This window comes from Schistosoma haematobium, chromosome ZW (genome assembly GCF_000699445.3).
Source record: "Schistosoma haematobium chromosome ZW, whole genome shotgun sequence".
NCBI lineage: Eukaryota > Metazoa > Platyhelminthes > Trematoda > Strigeidida > Schistosomatidae > Schistosoma > Schistosoma haematobium.
This window is the reverse complement of record NC_067195.1, coordinates 84367052-84394135: the sequence shown is the minus strand read 5'-3', so window position 1 is coordinate 84394135 and position 27084 is coordinate 84367052. Positions and strand designations below refer to the sequence as shown.

General features: G+C 41.0%; 1 protein-coding gene across 1 annotated transcript; it reads left to right on the top strand.

Annotated features, from left to right (window-relative positions):
• Positions 1–12627: 12627 nt before the first annotated feature.
• On the top strand, positions 12628–27065 carry CCNL1 (Cyclin-L1). Its single transcript, XM_051212519.1, has 5 exons — positions 12628–12957; positions 12989–13098; positions 13133–13351; positions 23080–23769; positions 26296–27065. Exons 4-5 carry the CDS (start codon positions 23087–23089, stop codon positions 26933–26935), a joined length of 1323 nt encoding a protein of 440 aa, XP_051072703.1. The 5' UTR covers positions 12628–12957; positions 12989–13098; positions 13133–13351; positions 23080–23086; the 3' UTR covers positions 26936–27065.
• Positions 27066–27084: the final 19 nt, after the last annotated feature.

The following is a 27084-nucleotide window of genomic DNA, read 5'->3' as shown; positions in this document are numbered from 1 at the left end:
TGGCGCCTAATATAGAGAGTGCCATCAAAAAACTCATCAGCATCAAGGGAATAGTAAAGATTTAGAATTTTGAATGATATTTTGGTATTTGTACGAGCTAACGACTCCTTGGTAATTGATTACCCGCTTATTCGTGCTCATCTACTTCTACTTAAACTGCTTCATTTCGGGAAATTCTTTGTTAGCGCATTAATTAGAATACTTCTAATTATCATAGATATTGCAATAATAAGTGCAATCAAACTCAAAAACGAGAATCAAAATACGGACAACAATAAAAAAGCACACGCTTCCGAAATACATGGGACTGATCGTAAGAAAAAACAGACATGGAGAGATTCTTTCTATATATACGCGTGGGCACACAAAAATGGATCTCACGGAGAGTGTTGTCATTTATTTTCTCATTTCGTATTTTAAATTTTACTCAGAAATCTTTTAATCACGCTTTTGTTCTCTTCATTCTTTCCTAACCACGCCTTCACGATTTGACTTGGGTTAACATTTACCTTCACTATTTAGTTTTACTGCTATATGTTGCCGGGCCGTTGACAATAAGCTTGTGTTTGAATAGACTCAAGGTAACCGTTTGGTTCGGTTGATGAATGTTATTTTTTGACTGCCTGATGGGAACGGAGTCTCTTATCCTTTCAGATAGATATTGGATCCCATCTTATTGGAATACTCTCATTGATTCTCGTGTATCTAACGGTTATTCATTACCCATTCCGCTCCTTGTTTTGTGCGCTTCGTTGTGCTACAGAAATCGCTAACTGTATAGCAGAAGGTCCATCAGTCGGAGTATTTTGTGTCTTTGATATAATCTGTCCTCTTTCTTAAATTCAGACTGATTATACTGAGCACAGGATTTGTCTTGATATAATTTAATATGGGTGACTCCAAAAGATTTTGTATGGCAACAGAGAAATGTACTTCGGTTTGACCGAAGAAACTTTTGTTCGTTAGCTCTCAGTCCAAACCTAACACTAGAGCGTTGGTCGATAAACGTGCCATTTCTAGGATTTAAGTTTTCGATTTAATTTTAGCTTGTTCACTCAATCAAGCAAATCTATTGCAGGCTGAATGATGCTAAAGGGGTGGCATTCAATAAAAGGCAATGATTGACAAAGATCAGTTAATGGTAAAATAATGAAGATGCTAGCTTTTCGATCACTAAATACTTTCTGTTACATTCGTGAATTTGAGGAACAGCCTCTCCTATTTGTACTGCATATTCCTGTTCTGAATTTGGATTCATTCCATCTTGTTAAATTTCTCAACTCGATCTTTTTTGAGTAATTTATCTGCAGATTCTGATGATCGCAACTTATATAGGTCTTGCTTGTTGACAGACTTTGTCAGTCATTTATTTTCTTTAGTCCTTTTGCTCATTTTTTGTTTATCCTACTACTCATATCAAGTTTAAGCCAAGAAGCTTTGCAGCTTGGCCTAACTTGTACACAGCTAACAACCAGTGCCTTCCTTTTACTTGGGTATAAGAAACATTTTCGTTGTACAAACCTATTTAATACCTAGCTGATACATCTCACTTGACATTTCGTCATGGAATTTTCTTGCTTTATTAATTCAATCTCCATGATAGATTTTCAGGGGTAGCACTGTCTGTAAACACATGTTTATTGCTGATCATGACTGCTAAAGTGGTATATAATTGCTGTTAGCAAGAAACGGTTCTATTCAACTGGAATAAAGTGACAGGCTTGAGTGGTTCAGCATGACCTTGGGATGGCGAATCAGAATGAAACCTTTTGTAAATGAGAAAAATATTACGAATGAAATATGGAGCTTCAAAAAGGTAGATCTTTGAAATACTAGCATGCTTACTCTACTTTTTTAACATTAACGCTTCTTCAACATTTCTAACCCTGACTATGCTTGACTTTTCGTACCTGTAGGTAACCCTCGTTCTTTTGATAGAAGAAACCAGACTAGTAGTTAATAGGTCTTTATTTAGATCGTCGCACAGTCACAGTGGAGCGTGAGATTACCTGTTCAGACAAACAAAGCTTTTCAACATTCAATATGAGGTAATAGGAAATATAATGCCTATACAAAATAAGGAAGTGAATGAATATTTGAACTGTATTGTTTTGACATATACTTAGTCGTTTGAATTCAACTCTTAACCAATCAACCTAAGCTGTTACAGACTCACTACTTCTAACCTTTATTCCATCTCGAACTTGACATCAATAACTCTGAACGTCTTAAACCCGACGTTTTCAACCATGACAGTCCTAACTAAAGTGTCCTCTAAACAACCCCATCACTGAATCTCGTGTCTTGCCCGCATGTTATTTACTAGCGACATCTACATTAGATCCAAGATCATACTATGGTGCAAAACATAGTATTTGGTAGCAGGCTACCTGTAATTCATTTTGAATGATCTCATAAATTAAACAGACGCTGTTCTCACTCTGTTTTGACGATTACAAATGTTAAAATATTTTATGGTAGTTTGGTTATTTTGTTCGCACCTTATCTATGGATGCTTCCATATTAGCTCGTTTGAGGTTTACTAATAGAAGTACTACCAATGTAATATTTGACAGTGAAGGGAACAATCTAGCGAGAATTCAGTCAGAGTTCTGGAAACAGGTATAGGACTCGGCGGGAAGAATTTGTATTGAGTTGCAGAATGAGACTACAAGTTAAAGGCTTTTGAAGTTAGTCTTCGCGAAGGCCCTAAGTAAAAGACTAATAGAGGTGTCAAGCAAAGTTTTTAACACTAATGTTATAAGACAGTGTCAAATAGACAAAACCCTAAAAGCTCTTGAGCGAAGCTTCAATGGTTCTGAATGACCGGCATTGGTAAAGTCATGGGTGATATCGTAGACTAAGTCGGGTTTAACTTGTCTACAGATGAATTTCTCTAACAAGTACCTATACCTTGGCAGAGAGCCTCGGAAATATTACAGTCAATAAGGTAACCATGTATCTGGGAAACAATTACAAGGTTTCTTAGACCAGATTAATCCTATTGATACAAGAACATAAAATAGCACAGCAAACCACAGAGTAACAGTAGTTACACACCTATAGAACAGTACAAGGACATACCAAAAGAGAGAGTGATATATAATAATTGATAGTTGAGTAAAAATGTAATGTTCGTTAACAGTTTGTGATTAAATAAACCTTAAGAAGCAGGTGTGCAGATAAAATATTATCATCAATATCATCAATCGAGTCGAGCAGAGTGTGAAGTGTTAATAAAGTGCTCTGGCAAGATATAATTGAGGATTGTGTAAAGGCAGCTGTCTGTCACGACGTTTTCAGGAAATGTTCACTATAGATACACTTGTCGGATGTCTTATGAGGTAGGTGCCTTAAAGGATATGTGACTATTCCTCAGAGGCGAGATAGCTAAACAAAACTCGTCATTCCAAAATACCCAAGGAAACCATCCCACTAAACCCCAATTCCTTACTTTTTGATGCTTCTCTCAGCATGACACGCCATGTCTTAATTTTGTTCGAAAGTCAGCCTTCTCATTTACCACATATGCAATATTGCAGAAAAGTGAGAACCGAAAATCCCTAAGATTAGACTGCTAGTAGAAGAAACTTCCCCAGGTGCATAGGCTTTCGTGGAACTTGACTTACCAATGATATTACTGACTGAGAACTTATTCTTGACTGGTTCAGGCTGTTTTATAGTTACTGATCGTAAGCAGATCATAAAGTTATGACTTGTGTATCTATCTCCCTCGGGCATTAAGAAATCTCATCTGTAAGGATAATTGCTAGGATTTCGAGTTGTGCAATGTAGAAGGTACTGTTGCCTTATGTCTGGTGTATTGCATAGCCTTATCAAGAGTGTCGTTCATTTGGCCAGAATTTCTTTAAAATACGTTTACAAAAGGGGGTTGGAGCTACACTCTGGTGCTAATATATTCTCATGAATATTTGATGCGACAACTAGTAGTTTAAAAGACGATAATCGCACATGAGTTTATCGATGTTTTCAGAGTGCCCACATAAATATTCCATTCTCAGAAACACAAAAATGAAAGCTAATGTATTTTAAAACTGTATTTGTCACTTGAGTACAATAAACATTATCAGGACAACTTTCATCATGCTGAAGATCTTTCAACAGTACCGTAGTTCAAATACTGGAAAGGATGTGTAGCGTGGCGTCGAGTCGCGGTTGACTATGAACACCGCTACAAAGAAACACGTACCAAATATATCAGAAGGCGAAGGTTGAACGTAACCAAAGAAACCCATAAAATCCTCGAGAAGCCAAATATCAGAAGGCAGTTAATGGACCAAGTCGAGATATATTTGCTGGCGATCTCGTGGTATCGAAAGGATACCGAGATCGTGCCAGGGTACAAGCTTGGTTACAATACGTAACCGAATTCGCGCGAAGTTACAATCAAAGTGTAAGTATAAGAATGGAAGCACAAAATAGCTGTCATTAGCACAGTCAAACAAAAGCACATTAAAACAAACACTGGTACAGTTGGTTATAATAATAATTGTTTTTATTAAACCAGTCGTGTTCTCGTGATGAATGTGAGTCACTACAGATGTTCGAAAAAGACGTTATGAGATTCATGGAAACCAACAACTTCCTCAGTAGCAGAAAGTATGATTTTTTACCCTTTATTATCTTAAAAACTCTGAGTCTCACACAGAAGACGCGTTCAGAAAGTCATGAGCGGTAACCTGTGGGAGAAAGTAAATGTTACGCAATGGGGTAACGATCTAGTAAAGTATATGACATCCATAGAGTATGGCCGACTACCGCAATGGCTTTGGTTGTCATCGATTGATAGTCAACCGTTGAACGAGTAAGTAACACTTCGTAAATGCGTGAAAACTGCACTGACAATTTATTGTTTGCTAGATCGATCCAAGTGACGATTCTGGGGAAGTCGATTACAAGAGGAAGGTGTCGCAACAACTTTGGTTGGTTGGGATTTGCCACAAACATCTTATTAATGTTAAAATATTTAGCTCAACTATTCCTTTACTTTCTTATCTGACATAGCCACTGTATTTCCTACTATTTTACACTGAATGTAAAAGCTTTGCATTCAAAGAGATAACCTCGCGATCCACTGTGTGCTGTCTCACGATCTAAATGAAGACCCATTCACTATTAGTCTAATTTCTTTTATTTATAAGACGAGGAGTCCCACCGGTACGAAAACAGAATATCGGAAGTGTCATTGCCTGTAGTCCAACTTCACGAGTAGTTTCGAGCACCCATGATTCACAGCCTTAAGAACACAGCACAGTGCCACACGGACGCAGCTAGGGGATTTCGAACCCTTTAGGCCTTATGATGGACATTTTCCAATATAAGTACCAGTATGTTCGATATAACATACAAATCCTTATTGATATTCAGGTTTAGAAACTGCGTTTAGGCTGCAAGTTACTCTTTAAAATGTTGTAGAACCTCAACTCCACCTATGTCGTTTGTCATTTAGTTTCGTCGAACCTTTTGGTTAGGTAACAGACAGTGTGATTCGAACAGTAACATTTTGTTTATATTTTCATATTATTTATTATCGTATCTGGGTGTTAAAGTATGTACAAAACCTTGTTATTAGCTTCAGTATTACTTTCCTAGGTTGCCCAATGACTGATTTGCTTTCTCATACATACGTACTGCAATATTATCAGTTCATATGACTTTATTACACTTTTTATTTGCTCTCACTCATTCACTCACACCTGTATTCCTTCTCGAATTCATTTTATATACTTGAATCTTAGTGATCTGTGCTGTACAACGGTAAGTTGTGATCAACTCTTTTTACTGTCTTCTGAAATTTATGCATCGTTCGTAGATATCTGGTGACGGTTATCTGGATGAGTGATATACGGAATCATAGAAATTATCTCGAAGATAATCCACTACAACGTGACTTGTATATCTTAAAAAAGTACTGAGATAGGCTACCTGTGCAATTCCAAGAAAAGAGCCACGGGATTTATCATAAAGAGAACGGCTTAAAAAGCTAGACCTCTTCTCTTTCCTACCTAAGATTAAGAGGTGATCTGATTTAAATTTACAGAATACTAAGAAATGATTTTGGACCTGATATACTCTCTTTTTTTCCGGCAGATCAAGACAACTCAGAGGATAAAGCAGGTGTGTAGAAAAGCCACGAACGAACTAAATTTCCATGGCAACTATACTTTCACACCGAGTTTTCAACTCTTGGGAACTGGTGCTACCACCTTCAAATGGTTCAAATGGTTATGGACGGAATAGAAGAAGCCTTCGCTTAACGGGCTTCCGTGTCTAGTAGCAGTGGATCACCAATACTTCCAGGCAAGAACCTAGGTATATTAACAATAATACTTACTCTACTTACTTACTTACTTACTTACGCCTGTTACTTCCAATGGAGCATAGGCCGACGACCAGCATTCTCCAACCCACTCTGTCCTCAGCCTTCCTTTCCACTTCTATCCAATTCATGTTCATCCTTCTCATGTCCGTCTCCATTTCTCAGCGTAATTTGTTCTTTGGTCTCTGTCCTTCCCATCAGCCTTGAGGATTCCATGTGAGGGCTTGCCTTGTGACGCATTTGGGTGCTTTCCTCAATGTGTGTCCTATCCACTTTCAGCGCTTCTTCCTGATCTTTTCCTCCACTGGGATCTAGTTTGTTCCGCCCCACAATAGGTTGTTACTTATCGTGCCTAGCCAACGGATCCGAAGTATTGTGCGCGGACAGCTGTTAATAAACACTTGTATCTCCTAAATGATGGTTTTCGTAGTTCCCCAGGTTTCTGCCCCATTAGACAGTAGAATTCTCTTGACATTTGTACTGAAATTTCTGACCTTTGTGTTGGTTGACAGTTGTTTTGAGTTCCAGCCTTTTCTGACGTCATTGCCAAATCCTCCACATATTTACGTTTGTTGGTTCTGATGCTCCTCTTCACCTACTTGTTTACTTCTGTGTATTCAGCTTGTGCCTCGGCTTTCGCTGCTCCTGCTCGGCTGGTATTGATTGTTGCCTTCTTGTTCCTCCTTTCTTGAATCTTATCCAGTGTATCAACAGTGATCCATTCCTTGTGATGGTGCTTCTTGTGGCCCAGGACCTCATTACATGTCGAAGTGATTGCCTCTTTGATCCCCTTCCAGTTGCTCTCTACAGTAGTTCCTTCTCCTTTGAGTAGATCATGAAAGGCCTGGAACTTGTTGCTAAGAACTATCTTGAATTTGTTGAGTTTGTCAGTATCCTAAAGAAAGGCCGTATTGAACTTCTGTGATATTGTCCTCCCCGTTGTTCAGTACTTATTGAGTTACAATTTCTTCCTGACGGCCAGCAAGTGATGATCTGATGCTATATCAGCTCCTCTCTTGTTTCTCACATCCTCCATCGTCCTCCTAAACGTTCTGTTGATGCAGATATGGTCGATTTGGTTTTGTGTAGAGTGATCCGATGAAGTCCATGTGGTTTTGCGTATGAACATAGTGTCGCCTGTGACCAGTTTATTGAAGGCACATAGGTTTGCAAATATCTCACCATTTTCGTTCCTTTCTCCCAGTCTGTGTCATCCGATGATGTCTTCATATCCGCTGTTGTCCATTCCAACCTTGGAATTTAAATCTCCCATCAGAATGGTGAGGTCCTTTGTTGGGCACTTCTCGATTATTGACTGCAGCCTATTGTAGAATTGATTTTTAGCGTCTTCATTGTAGTCGTTGGTGGGCGGATAGCATTGGATGACGTTCATTGTAATGCTCTCTTTCTTTGTTTTGAAGGAGGCTTTGATGATCTTTGGTCCGTGAGATTCCCATCCTATAAATGCATTTTGTACTTGTTTGGATAGCATCAACGCAACTCCTTGTGTATGTGGAGCATTTTCTTCTTCATGGCCGGAGCAAAACAGAAGCTGCCCTGAAGCTAGTCGTTGTTGTCCAGCTTGCGTCCAATGTGTTTCACTGATCCCAAGTACCTCTAGGTTGTATCTCCTCATTTCAGCATCAATTTGGAAGACTCTCCCAGTCTCCTACATTGTACGAGAATTCCATGTACCTAAATAAATGGTTGCTCTGGTTGTCAGAAGGGGCTTCGGCCTCGTGACTGCCGAAGGAACTCGGCTTTATCATGAGACGTCATAGCTCCCCTAAATGAAGACCTTCTGACTCCCAGGGCAGAGTTTAAAAGGTTTGAATAACTTTTTTTCCCCACCGTTGTTTTAGCGAGTTAGTTTTCTACGGGATGGGGTCTCTAACCCCATGCCCAACCCTCCTCTTTTATCAGGGCTTAGGACCGACAGTAGCCACCAGAGGGACTCCAGGCAGAGTTATATTAACGATAATAGATGAAAAAAGAAATTGATGAATCACAATAAGATGGTATCCTTAGTCCTTAGTCTTCCCAACACTTATGTACCCATAAGATGTTTGTGAATAATAATAATAATGATAATAAGTAATAGGTTTGACTGTACCTGTTGTGGAAGATAACTTATATAAATCAAGAAAAGAAGAGGTCCTAGCACTGAGCCCTGGGGGACCCTACTAGGACATTCCATGGCCTGAGATAAAGTGAAGTGAACCCTGACTCTAAAATGTCGACGTTTTAGGTGTGAAATGAGCCAGTCAATTATAGGTGGTATGAAACCCAATCGTTTGAGCTTATTGATAGGACATATATGGTCAACCCTATCAAAAGCTTTTGGGAAATCAAAGCAAATGATATCAACCTTCCCCATGCGATCAAGGATGCTTGTCCATCTGTCCACCGCAGTCAGCAAGTAGGTTATACAAGAGTAACCCTTCCTGAAACCATGATGTTGGGGCGAGAAGAATTTAAAGGACAGTAAATAGTCATGTATACCGTCGTATATCAGGGACTCCATAATTTTTGAAGGTAAAGAGGGAAGGTGCACCGATCGGTAACCTGAAGTTTCTCTGCGTCGACCTCCTTTGAAAATTGGTATGATATGAGCCAGCTTCGAAATTTCCGGTAGTTTGCCTCAGCTTAGCGAGTGTGCGAACATCACGTTAGGCGGTGTTGACAGGATTGGAACTGCTTCCTTCAGTATAGCAGAGTGAACTATATCTGAGCCAGGAGAAGTGTCTTTTCTTAGGTGCTGCAGTTTCCGGAACACTAAGTCAGCGCTCAGGTTCACTACGAAAAGTCCTGTGCAGTTGCAGATGAAGCTGTCATCAGTATAGTTAATGTGGGTCGGTTGAAATGTCCGAGAGTATTGTTCAGCCAAAAGGTTAGCGGCGTCGCCGTCGTTATTGGTCGGGCCATTATGACTTAGCAGTTGGGAAACTCCAGTTTTGGCTTGACGAAGAGAGGCTGCATAACGGAGTTAGCTTTTCGGATCGGAGGCAAATTTATCCATAAGCTTTATCTGGTACTGAAGCTTGTCTTCTCTTACAGCCTTCGTGCATATGTTCCTCCAGTATACGTATGTTCCGCGAAACTGACTCTAGGGAGATTGAAGTCCCCTAGAATCAGAATCTTAGTGAATCCGAGACGCGTAGAGCGGGATAGTCCTCCTAACATACGACTGTCACGCTCAGTGTCAGCAGTGTGCTTCCTAAAGATGACCCCGACTAGGCACCCCGAAGTAGTAGACAATCTTGCTGAGCACCATGCAGATTCATCAAGATTGTTAAACGCATGGTTGGGAACTTGGTGTACCTCCAGGCAGGATCGTATGTATACGGCTACTCTACCCCCAATTCGTGTTTTTCTGTCGTTGCAAAACAAAGACATCACAGTTATTGCTAGGTATTGCTTCAGTTGACTCGCCCAAGAGGAGATTCAGTTCTAGTTCATCGAGATACTTAAACAGCTCCTTCGGAATAATCTTTTGTAAGATTTTAACAACCACACTTGTCAGGCTAACGCGTCGGTAATTCTCACGTTTATGTTTCGTACCTGTTTTGAAGACAGGACTTACTATGGAGTTCTTTCAGTCTTTTGGTGAACGACCCTGCGTTACGGATAGATTAAAGTATATACTTAAAGGATTCGCAAGGAAGTTAGCTAAGTTCCTTGGTAACCTGAGATGCAGTTCGTCGGGCCCCGTGGATTTGCTTATGTCCAGCTTATTTAGCAGACCAAAGATATCGAGTTCTTTAATGGTCACGCTGTCCAGTGTTTGTGTGGGGGGATTTGTACGGACTGACAGGAAGGGTATTTCTATGGTATATACATTGCTGAAATAGTTTGAGAATGCCTAGGCGTTGCCAAGTCGTCCTCCACTAATGATAAAGCAGTACTGTCTCCCCGTAGTACTGGAATATTTCCTCTTCTTTTTGTCCTTTGGTTTATATACGAATACTAGCGTTTAGGACATTCTATGGATTCCTTAACAATTTTTTCTTCTTATAAATTTCTAGATTTACGGAGCGTCGAGGTGCGGGTATTCCGAGCTTTTCGATACCGAAATTTTGTCTCATCCTTCCCCAGTAACCTAAATCTATCCCACATTTTTCTTCTCTTACAGAGAAGGATGCGGACCTCCCCTCCGAACCATGGTGGAGCGTTTCTCGGCCTCCTTGGTGTAGACGAAGCGATGTGTGGTACGGTAACTTTTAAGTGTAAATCCCGAAATTCACTCCAATCTGTTTCAATTGAGGACTCTGGCTCTATTGTTCAATCTACTGACGATGCTGAGTGTATGATATCTTGTATATTTGCTTCCCAGACGTTAGGTCTATATTGAGCTAACGTGAACTCGTGATTGACAGTTATATGCAAGTCGAAAGTTAAAACTGCATGATCACTTTTACCTATTGGTGGCATGTAATGGAGGTTCGTAACATCATCCTCGTAGTGAGTGAATATAAGATCTAGTAAGGATGATTCAGTGTCCGGGTCGTACCTAGTCGCTTCTTTCACATGTTGCACTAGGGCACATGTGATAACCGCATCAACTAGTTCCTGCTCGAAGGAATTTTCTGACAATTCAGTTCGCAGATTTTCCCAGTGTACCATGGGTGCATCAAAGTCCCCTAGAATTAGACATCGACCACTTTGTGATCAAGTATTGAGACTGCTTAGCAAGATCTCATGTACCTCACAGCTTGAACAGCGATAAACCAAACCAATCAGCAGCTCTTGACCCTTGCATTTCAAGCGGCAACTAACTAATTCACACGTCCCACTCTCATGGGAAACAGTGTCGATAATGACAAATGGAATAGCATTCCTAGTGAATAGAGCTACTCCCCCTCCTTTACGCTTCTGGATTCTGTCGGCTTTTACTAACGTAAAACCCTCGAAATCAAGTTCTATACTATCTATAGGCTGCGTCAGCCAAGTTTCTTTGACTGCGATTATATCTGGCTTTGTGGAGTCAATATGTACACCTGGTTCCGATCGCTTATGGGGTAAGCTTTGAGGATTAGTGTAACAGATCCGAAGCCTATTTAAATGGCTTCGTGCTGCATTTACCATTGAAATGGCCTTGGTTAGTAAGCTGCTCTCGTTCGAACAGCATTGCTGACAAAGCCATGTGCAACCGTTTGAAAGCCGCTGGCGTCAAATTCGTGCAAACTCCGTGGTACCAGCCTTTGCACTCATCGCACTCAACGGGATAACGACAACTCGAACGTTGGCAATTGCTTTTTTTGCACTGTCCAGTCATTAAACAGGGGTCTTTTTTTAAAAAAGAACTAGATGCAATAATACTCAGAGACAAAAATGATCTATGACCAAAATAAGGGGGAAAACTGTAGATTGTTAGAACTGTAGCGTGGTGTCGAGTTGGAATTGACTATGAACACCGCTACAAAGAAACACGTACCAAATATATCAGAAGGCGAAGGTTGAACGTAACCAAAAAAATCCATAAAATCCTCGAAAAGCCAAATATCAGAAGGCAGTTAATGGACCAAGTCGAGATATATTTGCTGGCGATCTCGTGGTATCGAAAGGATACCGAGATCGTGCCAGGGCACAAGCTTGGTTACAATACGTAACCGAATTCGCGCGAAGTTACAATCAAAGTGTAAGTATAAGAATGGAAGCACAAAATAGCTGTCATTAGCACAGTCAAACAAAAGCACATTAAAACAAACACTGGTACAGTTGGTTATAATAATAATTGTTTTTATTAAACCAGTCGTGTTCTCGTGATAAATGTGAGTCACTACAGAACCAAAAGTACTAAAGATACAATGGAAAACAAGGTACTCAAAAGTACCGACGACAAACTAATTTAGAAACAGAAAATACACTCTAATCGAATACTTTAACTGAAATTAATTCAATTAAGATGAAAACAGTAGTCTTGGTACGTAATAAATGACAAAAACAATAGAATTTACTCAGTGAGGAAAAATATCACTGTCCTTTTGATTAGCGCGCGCATAAAATCGAACCCACTACGTAGCTTACTTGAAAAGGACTAGAGCAGGTCGTAAGTTTTCTGTCTTAAATGCACAGATTTGAGTATAAACTTAGGCCCTCAGTCTTCTGTCCTTATCAAACTTTTTCCAAAGGATCAAGTTCATAAAAACGTTCTGCGTACCAGCGATAACCTGAGGTCTGCACTAAAATACGAGTAACAAAAACATGAAACATATTAAACTTATGAATATGTTGAGAGTTGGATTTACACAGCTTTCTATTCATTACTTTGCTTTTAATGAGTGATTGACGTTTTGTGTGTCACATTTAAAGTTGCTAGTACAATGGCTGCTGAGACGAGTTCTCGATCCCTGAAGCAACCTGATTCAACTTGGGAATACTGTGGTGTGAATTTAACCATTCACAACATTATTATACCCGAGGAGCGTTTATTTCCTACCCCGTCGCAGCTGGACAAAATGGAATATGAAACGGAGATTGACTTAAGGATTCTTGGGTGCGAGTTAATCCAAGATTCTGGGGTTTTGTTACGGCTGCCGCAAGTCGCTATGGCAACTGCGCAGGTATTGTACCAGCGCTTCTTCTACTCCAAGTCATTTGTCCGTCACTTCTACGAGGTAGGTGTTTTGTCTAGTAACCTGCTTCCAGCATTACGCTATGGCATGTATATTTCTGTCTGCAAAGCTTGAAGAGTCTCCAAGACGTATTAGGGACGTAATCAATGTTTTTCATCATATAAGACAAGTTCGGGATAAAAAGTATTGCTGTATGTATTATTGGCTTCTATTTCAGAACACCGACACCCGTGATTCTCGATCAAAGTTACAGTAATCTTAAAAATCAAGTTATCAAGGCTGAACGACGTGTTTTAAAAGAATTAGGATTTTGTGTCCATGCCAAACATCCTCACAAGGTAATCTAACTTGACATAATCCATATTTTGTAGCTTGTTATATGTTACTTGCAGGCTTTGGACCATGAAACTAACAAAAACCTTGTTCAAGCTGCTTGGTAAGTTAGATGCGTTTGCATAAAAAAATAACCGTGGTAGTTCCAACTCTAAGTCGTTTTAGTATGGTCATGTGTAGTACTGTTTGTGTTACAATTTCTCACTTAATGCTCTTTTAGCAATCACCCTGGATAAGGCGATTTACCAGTGGACTAGAGAAGTACTTAACTTCTAAACAGTTTATGGTAAATGGAAATAGATTTGAAATATATCAGTTTCGGCATAATAATCCGAAAAAAATAGGATTAAAGGTTTTTTGTCTGATTAGTCGGGTGTCATAATTAGAATATAGGGTGATGGGCTACATAAACTGTAATAAGCTACTATAAAAGGTTGAGATTTGTAGCTCAGGTGGATGATTTTGGTGGAGTTTTGTTCTCTGAGCTGAATGGTTTGGTCGTGGAGCTTTCATCGTTCTTCTGAACGACATCACCAGCACAAGTTTGTGCTCAGAAAACAAAACCAAAATACTATAAAAGGTGCTTTGTAGCAATATGGATGGACTAATTCAGCGTGGGAATCCGGAGTGCTTTGGTTAGTGTCTGGTTAGTAAGGATTTTCTTAACAAGCTCGAATCAGCTAAGATTGTGATGCCGTTGTGTTTTTTCTTAAATGACTAGAGCTAGTAAAGTTTTGTTTGTCAACTGAGGTCTAACCGGGTATGATTCAAGCACAAACTTGATAACGTCTCAAGTCGCACAAATTACGCCAAACGTGCAATTAACAGCAAGGATTAGATGTCAGTTTTTCACATATCAAACTGAAAACACGCCGTCTCTCGCCACGTAAAGTCCTGGGTATCCCGATCCGAATGGGTTCCTTATCTCAGTAATCCAACCAAAATATTTTAGTGGGAACATTAGTTGCTTTAGGTCCTACGTTGATTCGGTAGTGAACGGTAAGATCGGAAACACTAGTGTAAGGTCCGAAGGCGATATCCTGCCGCTGACTTGTGGTATGATCAAAGTAGAATGTTTTTTTTATAAAACCAGAATTCACATCAATGCTGCCGTATAACGGTGGTACAGAGTTCAGTCAGTCAGTCAGCTACAAAGTACGACCAGGCACATATATGCATCGGTCCAAGTTGCCATACCTCATTAACACAACAAGGTGAACACCGGATTCATAAAAGTAGTTAATCCAGTCGTGGTAATATATAAAAGGAAGATTGCAATAAGGATATAGTACAGGAAGAAAGAATTAGTTCGTAGAAAGATACGAAGCGATTTTAATCTCTTAGTTTAAGGGGAGACAGAGAGTGTATACACCGACGTCATTGTGATCGATTCTGAGCCTTTAACCATTGGTTACGATAGTCACGCGGACCCCAACCAAGTAGTCTGCATCTACCAACATGGCTCAGACTAGAAGTTAATGACCTCAGGCACTGATGCCACGTTTTGGTTTGGCCGCCCCTAACTTCCTTCCAACCATCTTCAATACCGGTTAGCATTGCATGTCGTGGTAATCGGTGTTCGGGTATACGTAGCACGTGGCCCAGCCATCTCAGCCGATGAAGATTCACAATCTCATCAGCTGGTTTACCATCATTCCCTTATACCCTGCGTCTAACCTCCCTATTACTTACCCGGTGATCCCAGCAGACGCCAGCAATATTTCTAAGGCATCTGTGGTCAAATACTAGTAGCTCACGAGTGTCTTCTACTCTTAATGGCCATGTTTCGCTGCCGTAAATTAAAACAGAACGGACTGCCGCGCAGTATACTCGTCCTTTTATTGATCGACGGATATCTCGCCTTCGCCATAAGTGACGTAAGTTGGCAAAAACCAAACGAGCTTTTCGAATCCGTGCTGAGATTTCGTCAGACACCAACCCATTAGGGCTGATCAGACTTTCAGGATAAGTAAAGTTGTCAGCGCATTCGAATACTTCACTCCCGATCCTTAGTTCAGGTGTTGACGCAGACCAGTCCTGAAGCAACAACTTGCATTTAGAGGGAGAGAAGCGCATTCCAAACATTCTGGCATTGTTGCTTGGTGCTACCAAAAACTGGATTTTATCAGCGTCCTCACCAAACAGGACTATGTCATCTGCGTATTCTAAGTCGGTAAGTGGACCTCCTGGAAGGAGATCAATACCCGAGAATTCAGTAGACGAGAATGTTATTTCCATCAATAGGTCTATGATGAAGTTAAACAAAATGGAAAAAGTGGACAGCCTTGACGGACACCACTTGAGGTTGCAAAAGCAGATGACAGTTCGCCATAAGCTCTCACTCGACTAGTAGTGTTCGAGTAAAGAGTCTTCACAAGATTTATGTACTTCTGAGGTACGCCTTTCAATGACAGACACTGCCACAGAATCTCGCGGTCTACCGAGTCAAATGCTGCTTTTAAGTAAAAAAGACCACCATTGTTGGACGCCGATAAGTATGCCTATGTTCTAGAACCTGACGAATGGTGAATATGTGGTCGATGCAGCCACAACCAGGTCTGAAGCCAGCTTGATTCTCTCGTGTTTGCAGTTCACGAGTCTTAGTTAGGCGTCTGATAATTATCGAGGCTAGTATTTTAGATACTATATTAGTTGAACTAATTCCTCTATGGTTGTCACAGGATGATTTTAACCCTCTCTTATACATTGGGACGATAAGTGATTGTGACCAGTCAGATGGAATTAACGTCTAACTCCCAGATCTTAGCTAAAATATTAGTCAATCTAATCGCTAAAATTGGACCACCATCCTTAAAGACCTCTGGAGCCAATCCATCTGGACCAGCTGCCCTTCATCGTTTCAGATTAGCTATAGCCTTTTGAACTTCTGCTAGAGTTGGGGGACCCACTTCAATGTTCCATTCACACTGTCTGGGAATGGAGGGTAGTTGTAGAGTAGCTGAAGGCCAGCTGAATTGTTCTCTGAAATGTTCCGCCGTCGTTCTAAACGTCTGGACTAAGAGTAGATGAGGGTGTTGTCTTTTTCTGAAATAGTCTGACTTGACTTATTAATTCCAGTTTATTTTATTAGTCTGTAGAGCTGTCTTGTGTTCCCTATAGCCGCCGCCTTTTCCATCTCTTTTGCTTTCGTTGCCCACCACTGCTCACGGTCGTTCCTTAGACTTTTGCTTAACTTCGATCTGATTTGTTGTCGCTCTTCATCGTGTTCAGAGCCTGATGGGATGAGTTTACGAGAATCCATCAGTGCAATAGACCTTGAGGAAATCCATTGGTTCTTTGTAACCCTGTAGTTTAAATCACTGATAGTTGTCACTGCTGTTTTCACATCTGTTTGTATAGCTTGCCAAGCAACATCTGCGTCAACCTAATTGTGACCTCAGTTGTTCCCGGAACCTACTTTTGGTTTTCTCGCTACTAAATTCAGTTCTAATGGGTCTTTTTACTGTGGCTTTTTGCATCCAGTGAGGCGCAAGCAGATGCGTGCCCGTATTAGGGCGTGGTCGGAGTCCAAGCATGTACCTTAGAATGAGCGACAATCTTCTACCGACCCTCTCCAACGATGACTGATGGCAATATGGTATATTTGAGTCCATCGTTGGTTTGGTGTAGGGGTCGCCATGTTAGACGATGTCTCTCCTTATGCTTAAAATTTATTTGCTAAAAATAAACGATTGTTTGAGCACAGTTGCAGCAGACGACCACCATTATCTGTTCGTTGTGCCGGAATATTAAAATACCCACCTAAATGCCTTTCTGTTTGGTTTAAACTACCTATCTGGGCATTAAAGTCACCTGCTGCGAGTACTATGTCTGAACGTTTAGCTCGCTGAAGAAGTTCAGATAGCTTTCTGTAAAATTCATCTTTCACTTCATCTGAGCTGCAGTCGGTGGGAACGTAGGCAGAAAAGACAAAAAGGCAACGACGTGTGTCCCTATCTTTCCGAGTTCTTACGGAGCCGTTTAGCCGAACAGCACATAAACGACTGTTAACGGGGATCCACTTTAACATTGCTTGTTCCGCCCTCATGCTTAGTGCTATCCCTACTCCTGCCAGTCCACGAGAGCTGGCCATCGGGTCACCAGATACACGGAGGGTGTATCTCGTTGTCTCTCCGTTTTGCTGAGGTGAGGTCAAGTGAATGACCACACTGGGATCCTGTATGTGTGTTTCAGAGACACAGCACACATCAACGGTACGAGATTCTAGGGTTTTAGCCAGGGAAGTCTGTTGACCGATTTGCGTACGTTGAAGGCTCCAATGTGTAGTTTGGAGCGGGGTTTCAGTAGACCTGGGACAGTGTTTTGCGCACTAGAATCGTTGGCTATGGTGACATTGGGGAGGTAGCCGAAAAAGGAAGTTTAGAGGTGAAAGTCTATGTAGGAGGAATAATAGGGATTGAAGAGGGAGGTTGATTATGAATACAGTGGTCTTGAGTGCTGTTAGAGGTATGAGGGCGGTTATCAATTCCCGGTTGCCCACACCGTGGAAGGGTCCTTCTGGAGGTGTCTGAAAAGGAAATTGGATTAGAGGTGGTCTTAGTGACCTGAGAGCGTGACCGCAGTGCCCAAGGGACAACTGCCTAAGGTCGGTCACACACGACCTTTTTATGGGTAATTTTTGTGTTAGCTCCGTACTTGTTGAGACCTTATCGCCGGAGACGGATGTCTGTGGGACAAGAGGAGGTGTGCATTTTTAGGGTCGAACTTTTCTAACACCACCCCTCCTTGTGGGAAAGCAGCATCGCTGTCATGCTGGTTGTCTGAAGGAAACACCTTACTGCTGTCACACCTCTGTACAGTCAGCAGTACGACTTCGCCTTCGGACCTTGGGTTTGTTGCTTTTAGTCTTACCGCTCTTCAACCAACCTGTCTGACATGGTAGGACCTTGAGGAACAGTTGTTCCAGCCGGTATAGCTCGGTTGCTTCATCACGATAGGCAAGCACGACCACCACGTCAAGGTAGCAACAACGGTCGTGGTGGTAGAGGGTTAAAGAACATCGGCCCCGAAAACCCCATACCTAATCCTGCCTCGCGTATTTCGATGAAGGTAAGGCCTTAGTATCATAGAATAGACCCCAGAAAGTATTCTCAAATTCTGTGTAATTTACCTCAGGATGCTATCCGTTAGGTTCTTCAGGTATGCTTCCGAATGTTCAAGACAACTGACGACTAATTCCTTAGGAAAAAAGCATCCCTTTACAATGTGAGCAACAGAGAAACGATAGGTTCTCAATCATAATGTTTTATATTTGTACTACATATGCGCGACAGGCCTGCAACGACGGTGTTTGTTGTTTTAAGGGTAATCTGGTAAGAGACTAGGAGTGACTAAATCAAAGCGTAGCATCAGTTCACACAGCCAGTGGCAGATTGGGTTATGTCGGTAGATCCGAAGTATTTGGTTAGGGTTTACGTGGTTGCCAGAAGTATTAGATTAAGCCAACGACATGGCCGAGGGTGAACCACAATAGCCCATGTATCTTCGCTTGATCGTCCGTTAAATCTTAATCTAAAATATTTCCCTCATTACTAAAGACATTTTGTGGTACTAAGTTTCTTCCCTACCTCTACTTCATTTAATAGATTATCATCCGATTGTCAAGATACGCAAGACAGCCTGATGGAAGTTGGAAGGTTGGTCCAAGCTACCTTTCGAAGTGCTCCAGGTGTTGTAAGCACCTTGAAATACTAACAATGTGTAACCAAGCCTTTGGATTGCTTTGGTAGTGTTAGGCTTTGTTGTTCTAGGGTTAACCATCACTAAACAGTTGTTTCCATTTCGGTAGAACCTCCAACCACTAACTTTATGTAGGTTTCGCAAAATCTTCATAGTGTTACGCTTGTGACCAGCCAACGAGATACACCCTCCGTGTATCTGGTGACCCGATGGCCAGCTCTCGTGGACTGGCAGGAGTAGGGATAGCACTAAGCATGAGGGCGGAACAAGCAATGTTAAAGTGGATCCCCGTTAACAGTCGTTTATGTGCTGTTCGGCTAAACGGCTCCGTAAGAACTCGGAAAGATAGGGACACACGTCGTTGCCTTTTTGTCTTTTCTGCCTACGTTCCCACCGACTGCAGCTCAGATGAAGTGAAAGATGAATTTTACAGAAGGCTATCTGAACTTCTTCAGCGAGCTAAACGTTCAGACATAGTACTCGCAGCAGGTGACTTTAATGCCCAGATAGGTAGTTTAAACCAAACAGAAAGGCATTTAGGTGGGTATTTTAATATTCCGGCACAACGAACAGATAATGGTGGTCGTCTGCTGCAACTGTGCTCAAACAATCGTTTATTTTTAGCAAATAAATTTTAAGCATAAGGAGAGACATCGTCTAACATGGCGACCCCTACACCAAACCAACGATGGACTCAAATATACCATATTGCCATCAGTCATCGTTGGAGAGGGTCGGTAGAAGATTGTCGCTCATTCTAAGGTACATGCTTGGACTCCGACCACGCCCTAATACGGGCACGCATCTGCTTGCGCCTCACTGGATGCAAAAAAGCCACAGTAAAAAGACCCATTAGAACTGAATTTAGTAGCGAGAAAACCAAAAGTAGGTTCCGGGAACAACTGAGGTCACAATTAGGTTGACGCAGATGTTGCTTGGCAAGCTATACAAACAGATGTGAAAACAGCAGTGACAACTATCAGTGATTTAAACTACAGGGTTACAAAGAACCAATGGATTTCCTCAAGGTCTATTGCACTGATGGATTCTCGTAAACTCATCCCATCAGGCTCTGAACACGATGAAGAGCGACAACAAATCAGATCGAAGTTAAGCAAAAGTCTAAGGAACGACCGTGAGCAGTGGTGGGCAACGAAAGCAAAAGAGATGGAAAAGGCGGCGGCTATAGGGAACACAAGACAGCTCTACAGACTAATAAAATAAACTGGAATTAATAAGTCAAGTCAGACTATTTCAGAAAAAGACAACACCCTCATCTACTCTTAGTCCAGACGTTTAGAACGACGGCGGAACATTTCAGAGAACAATTCAGCTGGCCTTCAGCTACTCTACAACTACCCTCCATTCCCAGACAGTGTGAATGGAACATTGAAGTGGGTCCCCCAACTCTAGCAGAAGTTCAAAAGGCTATAGCTAATCTGAAACGATGAAGGGCAGCTGGTCCAGATGGATTGGCTCCAGAGGTCTTTAAGGATGGTGGTCCAATTTTAGCGATTAGATTGACTAATATTTTAGCTAAGATCTGGGAGTTAGACGTTAATTCCATCTGACTGGTCACAATCACTTATCGTCCCAATGTATAAGAGAGGGTTAAAATCATCCTGTGACAACCATAGAGGAATTAGTTCAACTAATATAGTATCTAAAATACTAGCCTCGATAATTATCAGACGCCTAACTAAGACTCGTGAACTGCAAACACGAGAGAATCAAGCTGGCTTCAGACCTGGTTGTGGCTGCATCGACCACATATTCACCATTCGTCAGGTTCTAGAACATAGGCATACTTATCGGCGTCCAACAATGGTGGTCTTTTTTACTTAAAAGCAGCATTTGACTCGGTAGACCGCGAGATTCTGTGGCAGTGTCTGTCATTGAAAGGCGTACCTCAGAAGTACATAAATCTTGTGAAGACTCTTTACTCGAACACTACTAGTCGAGTGAGAGCTTATGGCGAACTGTCATCTGCTTTTGCAACCTCAAGTGGTGTCCGTCAAGGCTGTCCACTTTTTCCATTTTTGTTTAACTTCATCATAGACCTATTGATGGAAATAACATTCTCGTCTACTGAATTCTCGGGTATTGATCTCCTTCCAGGAGGTCCACTTACCGACTTAGAATACGCAGATGACATAGTCCTGTTTGGTGAGGACGCTGATAAAATCCAGTTTTTGGTAGCACCAAGCAACAATGCCAGAATGTTTGGAATGCGCTTCTCTCCCTCTAAATGCAAGTTGTTGCTTCAGGACTGGTCTGCGTCAACACCTGAACTAAGGATCGGGAGTGAAGTATTCGAATGCGCTGACAACTTTACTTATCCTGAAAGTCTGATCAGCCCTAATGGGTTGGTGTCTGACGAAATCTCAGCACGGATTCGAAAAGCTCGTTTGGTTTTTGCCAACTTACGTCACTTATGGCGAAGGCGAGATATCCGTCGATCAATAAAAGGACGAGTATACTGCGCGGCAGTCCGTTCTGTTTTAATTTACGGCAGCGAAACATGGCCATTAAGAGTAGAAGACACTCGTGAGCTACTAGTATTTGACCACAGATGCCTTAGAAATATTGCTGGCGTCTGCTGGGATCACCGGGTAAGTAATAGGGAGGTTAGACGCAGGGTATAAGGGAATGATGGTAAACCAGCTGATGAGATTGTGAATCTTCATCGGCTGAGATGGCTGGGCCACGTGCTACGTATACCCGAACACCGATTACCACGACATGCAATGCTAACCGGTATTGGAGATGGTTGGAAGGAAGTTAGGGGCGGCCAAACCAAAACGTGGCATCAGTGCCTGAGGTCATTAACTTCTAGTCTGAGCCATGTTGGTAGATGCAGACTACTTGGTTGGGGTCCGCGTGACTATCGTAACCAATGGTTAAAGGCTCAGAATCGATCACAATGACGTCGGTGTATACACTCTCTGTCTCCCCTTAAACTAAGAGATTAAAATCGCTTCGTATCTTTCTACGAACTAATTCTTTCTTCCTGTGCTATATCCTTATTGCAATCTTCCTTTTATATATTACCACGACTGGATTAACTACTTTTATGAATCCGGTGTTCACCTTGTTGTGTTAATGAGGTATGGCAACTTGGACCGATGCATATATGTGCCTGGTCGTACTTTGTAGCTGACTGACTGACTTATCACGGATTCAATCTCGGAATCTTACCTCATATTAAAATTATTAGCATTGAATCTTTGTGCTTATATTTCTTATTTAGTGCTGAATAATAGTCCATTCATGAGTAGGCAACAAGTGTTTTCGGTAATTATTATGGAATACCTATCATTGTTTTCGAGTTGCGTAACAGTCTTAAGCTTCATGAGTTTTTAGTAAAACATATTAGTTTTTGTTTGTTATTTAATTTCCTGTTGATCGATCGTATTGTAATTGCCGTCCGTGTTTGTCTGTGGGTCACAAAATCCAATCGTAGAGAAATAGAATACGTTATATATTTTTGTGCTGCGCCATACACTTTCGGGCCGAAACACGATAAGAATAGGGATTGGTTGTGTTCAAAACTGATTTTTTGTGGATATTTAAGATAGGCGTGTTTTACAACACTGAATTCAAAGTATCTTTTAACATCCCTGGGCTCGCTTTGTCTGATAATTGTGAAGCTATAATTGTTTCGCTAGTCAGTAGGATCGAGTGTATCAAATAGGCGACTGCAAGTTCACTTCTTTTTTTAGATACAAGACAATGAATCTGGTACGTGTAATTACTAATTAAGTGTGATAATATAACCTTTTACTAAACTACTTTCACACGACAATTACATTGCATTACTGAAATCTTACTACTTTGTGATGCGTACTCTGCTAATTAAATATTGACCTGTCCAACTCTTGGCAACTCTTTGAAAAATACCCATAAAATTAAAATAGTGCTCAAAAATTAAAGCCGATGGTGTTTTATTTTCCTAACCTCAGATAGCTGTACCTCTCTAAGTTACAAATTATAGATTTTGTGTGTCTGTATGCAAATCCGAAAGGCTGAAATAAGGTTTCTAATTGTTGTTGTATCTCTTTGTTGTGAATCATTTTAAATGATCTAAAACTTAGTATTCTCAATCTCCACCTAAAACTTGGCGCATTTTAGGAATTACATGAACGACAGTCTTCGAACTGATATATTTGTACGTTATCTTCCGGAAGCAATTGCATGTGGTTGCATTTATCTGGCATCATGTAAGCTCAATATTCCTCTGCCACGCCACCCAGCTTGGTGGGAAATGTTCAGTGTGAGCGAAGAATCTGTGCACGAAATCGCTTTATGTTTGTTACGTTTATATGCTCGTCCAAAGGTAGATGTTGGGAAACTCGAATCAGTTCTAGCTCAACTCAGGAAATCTCAGGCAGAAGCAAAGGAACGAGAAAACGAGCTCAGAAAACAACAAACCGTCACAACACCCCCAAGTACCCGGTCCGACCACAGTTTCGGTTATCTCTCACCCCCAAATCATTTATCCAAATCTAAGAATCAAAATAAGCCTAATGGGAATAAGAAGTCAGTAGATAGTAAAGCTGAGCCTGAAGATACTTCTACTGTTTTCGCTCCAAACTCGCTTTTAGCAAGCGCCTTAGCTAATGCCAAAGCGGTCGCAGCAACGATTACAGCATCAAAATCTGGTATGATCACAGGCGAGTTGTCCAAAGTGGGTACTGACCCGTCAATTGTTCCACATAAACGCGAAACAAGTGAAGATGTTTCACCAAGATCTCCAAAAACATTGGTTGAACCTAATCAGATAGATAAAATATCCGATGCTTCGAATAAGAAGCCTGATAGGTAAGCTTCTTTTCAATAAGTATTTGTTAAATGTTTGTAAGTTGTTGCTCGACAAATATTCCCAGCCTACGCCACTTAATGATGTCAGTCTGATACGTCTGTCATTTCATGAGTACATGTAGAATTATAATGTACTTTTTTGGCTACTCAACTCAGTCGTTGGGGTCGAATAATCGTTTTACATTTTATGACTCAGCTTCATACATGAATCTTTATGCTTTCTGACGTTGCTGCACATTTGATCACATAATTACGCGCGTTGGTTAACTACACATCTTTGATAGTATTCGGATATTGGTCGTCAAGAATTTTTTGGTAGGCCCCCAAATGCCCTGGTACGGCCGAGAGTGGGGAGAGTCCGCTCTCCCTCTCGAAATGCTCTCACACGGCCACGCGTATACAGCCTCTGCCAGAGAAGTCCTACTCACTGCCTTCTCGCGGCATTACTGTTGTTTACGAAAATGAAAGGACGAAAAGCGAATATCCGGTGCTTTAAACGGATCCCAAACCAATGGTGCACATGGGCTCCAGTATCCTGTGGGAACAAATGGCGTATGAACCAATCGTTGGTCACCGGCTTCCATGGGACTGCATCTCCTCACGGTGCTCCACTGCCTTGTGGATCAGACCTTCAGGTCGAAGGCTCGGGGAGTGGCCCCATAAGAAAACCACCTGCTTCGGTTTGGGCACCCGGGCAGTATCACAGCCCTCACACATATCGAATGAGATTTGTGTGGCGCATATGTATTTGGTGCCTCTTTGTACCATTATCTATGTGTTAAAATAAATAAATAAATCTGTGTTTGTAAACCTACCATGAATTTCGGATGAACCATATATTGTGGAGGACGTCAAACTTAAATTTGTCAGTTTGCTCCTTGTTAGCCTACAGAATAGTTCATAATCTTTGATTACTAATGAATAAGTTCGCTAAACTATTTTCTCTGTTAAATCATATCATTTTCCTGGGTGGCGCTGGATTTGTCTGCAGACCAATTCTTTAACGGCTTATGAGCCTGAAAACCACTCACCTAATTTTAATTAAGTTTAACAGATAGGAAATATTTTATGGATTTATCGTGTCTAGCCGTCATTAACCCATAAAATTTTCCAGTCTGAAATGTCGTATAAACTAGCAGTTGGTGTTAGTTTACACAATCTTCAAGCCACGATTTTTGTACAAAGGCTCGTGATGCTACCTAACAACCCGGATTCAAGTAAACCTGAAATCAAACCTGGTACCTGTTCACGAAAGTGGGGTCTTCTAAGTTTAAGTCTTCGTGCTTGTCACAATGGTTATTTGTAGAACATAAATTTTCATCCTGTAATATACGGCTAAAATATTTTGGTTTAGTAAAATAAGCTATTATTACTTTCTTGAGGTCAATTGCTCTCGGTTCGCCTATGATTTTGTGAAAATTTCAGCTTTCAGTTTCACAAGTTTAATTTCGTTTCTTACAACTTCATTATCGAAATATATATTATATATACTGCCGACAATGGAGTTGTCATTCTTGGTTGTAGGTTACATCCTTTGTTATTGTTGCATTCAACATCTTGAATTACTCATATAGACAAGAGTTATCAAATTAAAGAAATTAAATCTAAATGGAACCATAAACTGTTTGAAATATCAAATTTGTTTCATACGAAAGTTATTAGTGTCTAGTTCGAAAATTTACGTGGTGGGAACAGGATTTATAACGAATTGTGTTGCCGAGGTTCTCTTGCTGTAGGCAATAGTGGCTCAAGAACTCACGCAAATCAGCTTGTTGGTCATCCCTAGCCGAAGAGTCCCTAAACGCCCCGATATGGTCTAGGGTGTTGAGAGTCAGCTCACCCTCTCTAAATGCTCTCACATGGCCACGCGTATACAGGCACTGCCTTCTCGTGACGGAAATATTTACAAAGTTAAGAGAACAAAGAACGAATGTTTGGCGCCTTAACTGGGTAGGTGGATACGGAGGATCCACCTAGGGAAGTTGGAAAACCCTGACTCCCAACCAACTGTGCACATGGGCCCCAGGATTCTGAGGAACAAATGGCGTATGAACCAATCGTTGGTTACCGGCCACCATGGGACTACATTTCTTGACGTTGTTCCACTGCCTTGTGGATCAGACCTTTATCTCGAAGGCTCGGGGTGTGACCCCTTAAGAAAACTACGTGTTTCGGTTTGGGCGCCCGGGCAGTATTCCAGCCCATACACAAATTGAATGATTTGTGTGACGCATATATATTTGGTGCCTCGTACCAATGTTTATGTGTTTAAATAATAACTGAAGAAGCTGAACTTATGTATCTGCATGCTATATGTATCAAAACTGCAAGTTATTTTGCAAGCTTATAAATGTGAAAGGTTGTGCTAGTTTGAGTCATTGCCCCATGTTCTTTGTTTGGATTATACTGGAACGTTTTTGCCATAGGTAGGAAATGAGAAATGAGGTTTACTGGTTTTTAGATGGAATTCATTTTTGTACTGCCTCATTGTTGAGTAATCTTGAATTACTTATTAAATTATTTTAGAACTGTACAAGAAAACTCTGAGACCAAACGACGACCAATTATTCGACCAGCTGCCTACTCAAATATTCCGTCTACTAACACAGAATCCGACAAAAGACGTCGACATCATCGACACAAATATTCATCTAAAAAGCATCATTACAATTCGATCTCCTCATCATCTTCGTCATCTGACCGAGAGACCGATCAAAACCGTTATAATTCAATAAACTTACTGACAAATAACTCCAAATCTCGTAATTATCGACAAAAATTAAATGATATATCATCCTCTGGCTCTGAAACAGGTGATAGTTCATCAAGTCCTAACAAACACATAGTTAATGTGCATGATCGCAGAAAAATCTACAATAATAAACGTAAACATATTCCACGCTCTTCATCAGAGGATTCCCAAACATCTTCTTTCAGTGATGAACCGCGTTTTTCCCCGACTCATCATAATCCGGTAAAATCTAAAAGCGGTCGCCGTCATTTATCACCGCCCTATGCCTACCGAATCGATTATGATAAGTCACATAAAAGCAAACATCATTCATCATTGCGATCTGCACCAAACGGTGAAAGTGGTCGTATATTGCGTGAGCACTCTAACCATCGTCTAGTTTCGAGTCGACATCATGATCATCACCGAAGGTAAATTGTACATATGAATCGTTTAATTTTACTCTGTACAAAAATTTTATGAGTATTAACTTTTTTCACTGGTTGCCTGTACGGTATGATTGATAGATTATTTACCAGATTGCAATAAATTATTTGCACTATCCTATCGTTTTGTGGTGTTTC

Coding starts and splice junctions, on each gene's coding strand:
- CCNL1 (XM_051212519.1), top strand. CDS start 23,087: ATGAACGACAGTCTTCGAACTGATATATTTGTACGTTATCTTCCGGAA. Junction 23,770..26,295: donor TCGAATAAGAAGCCTGATAG/GTAAGCTTCTTT, acceptor AAATTATTTTAG/AACTGTACAAGAAAACTCTG.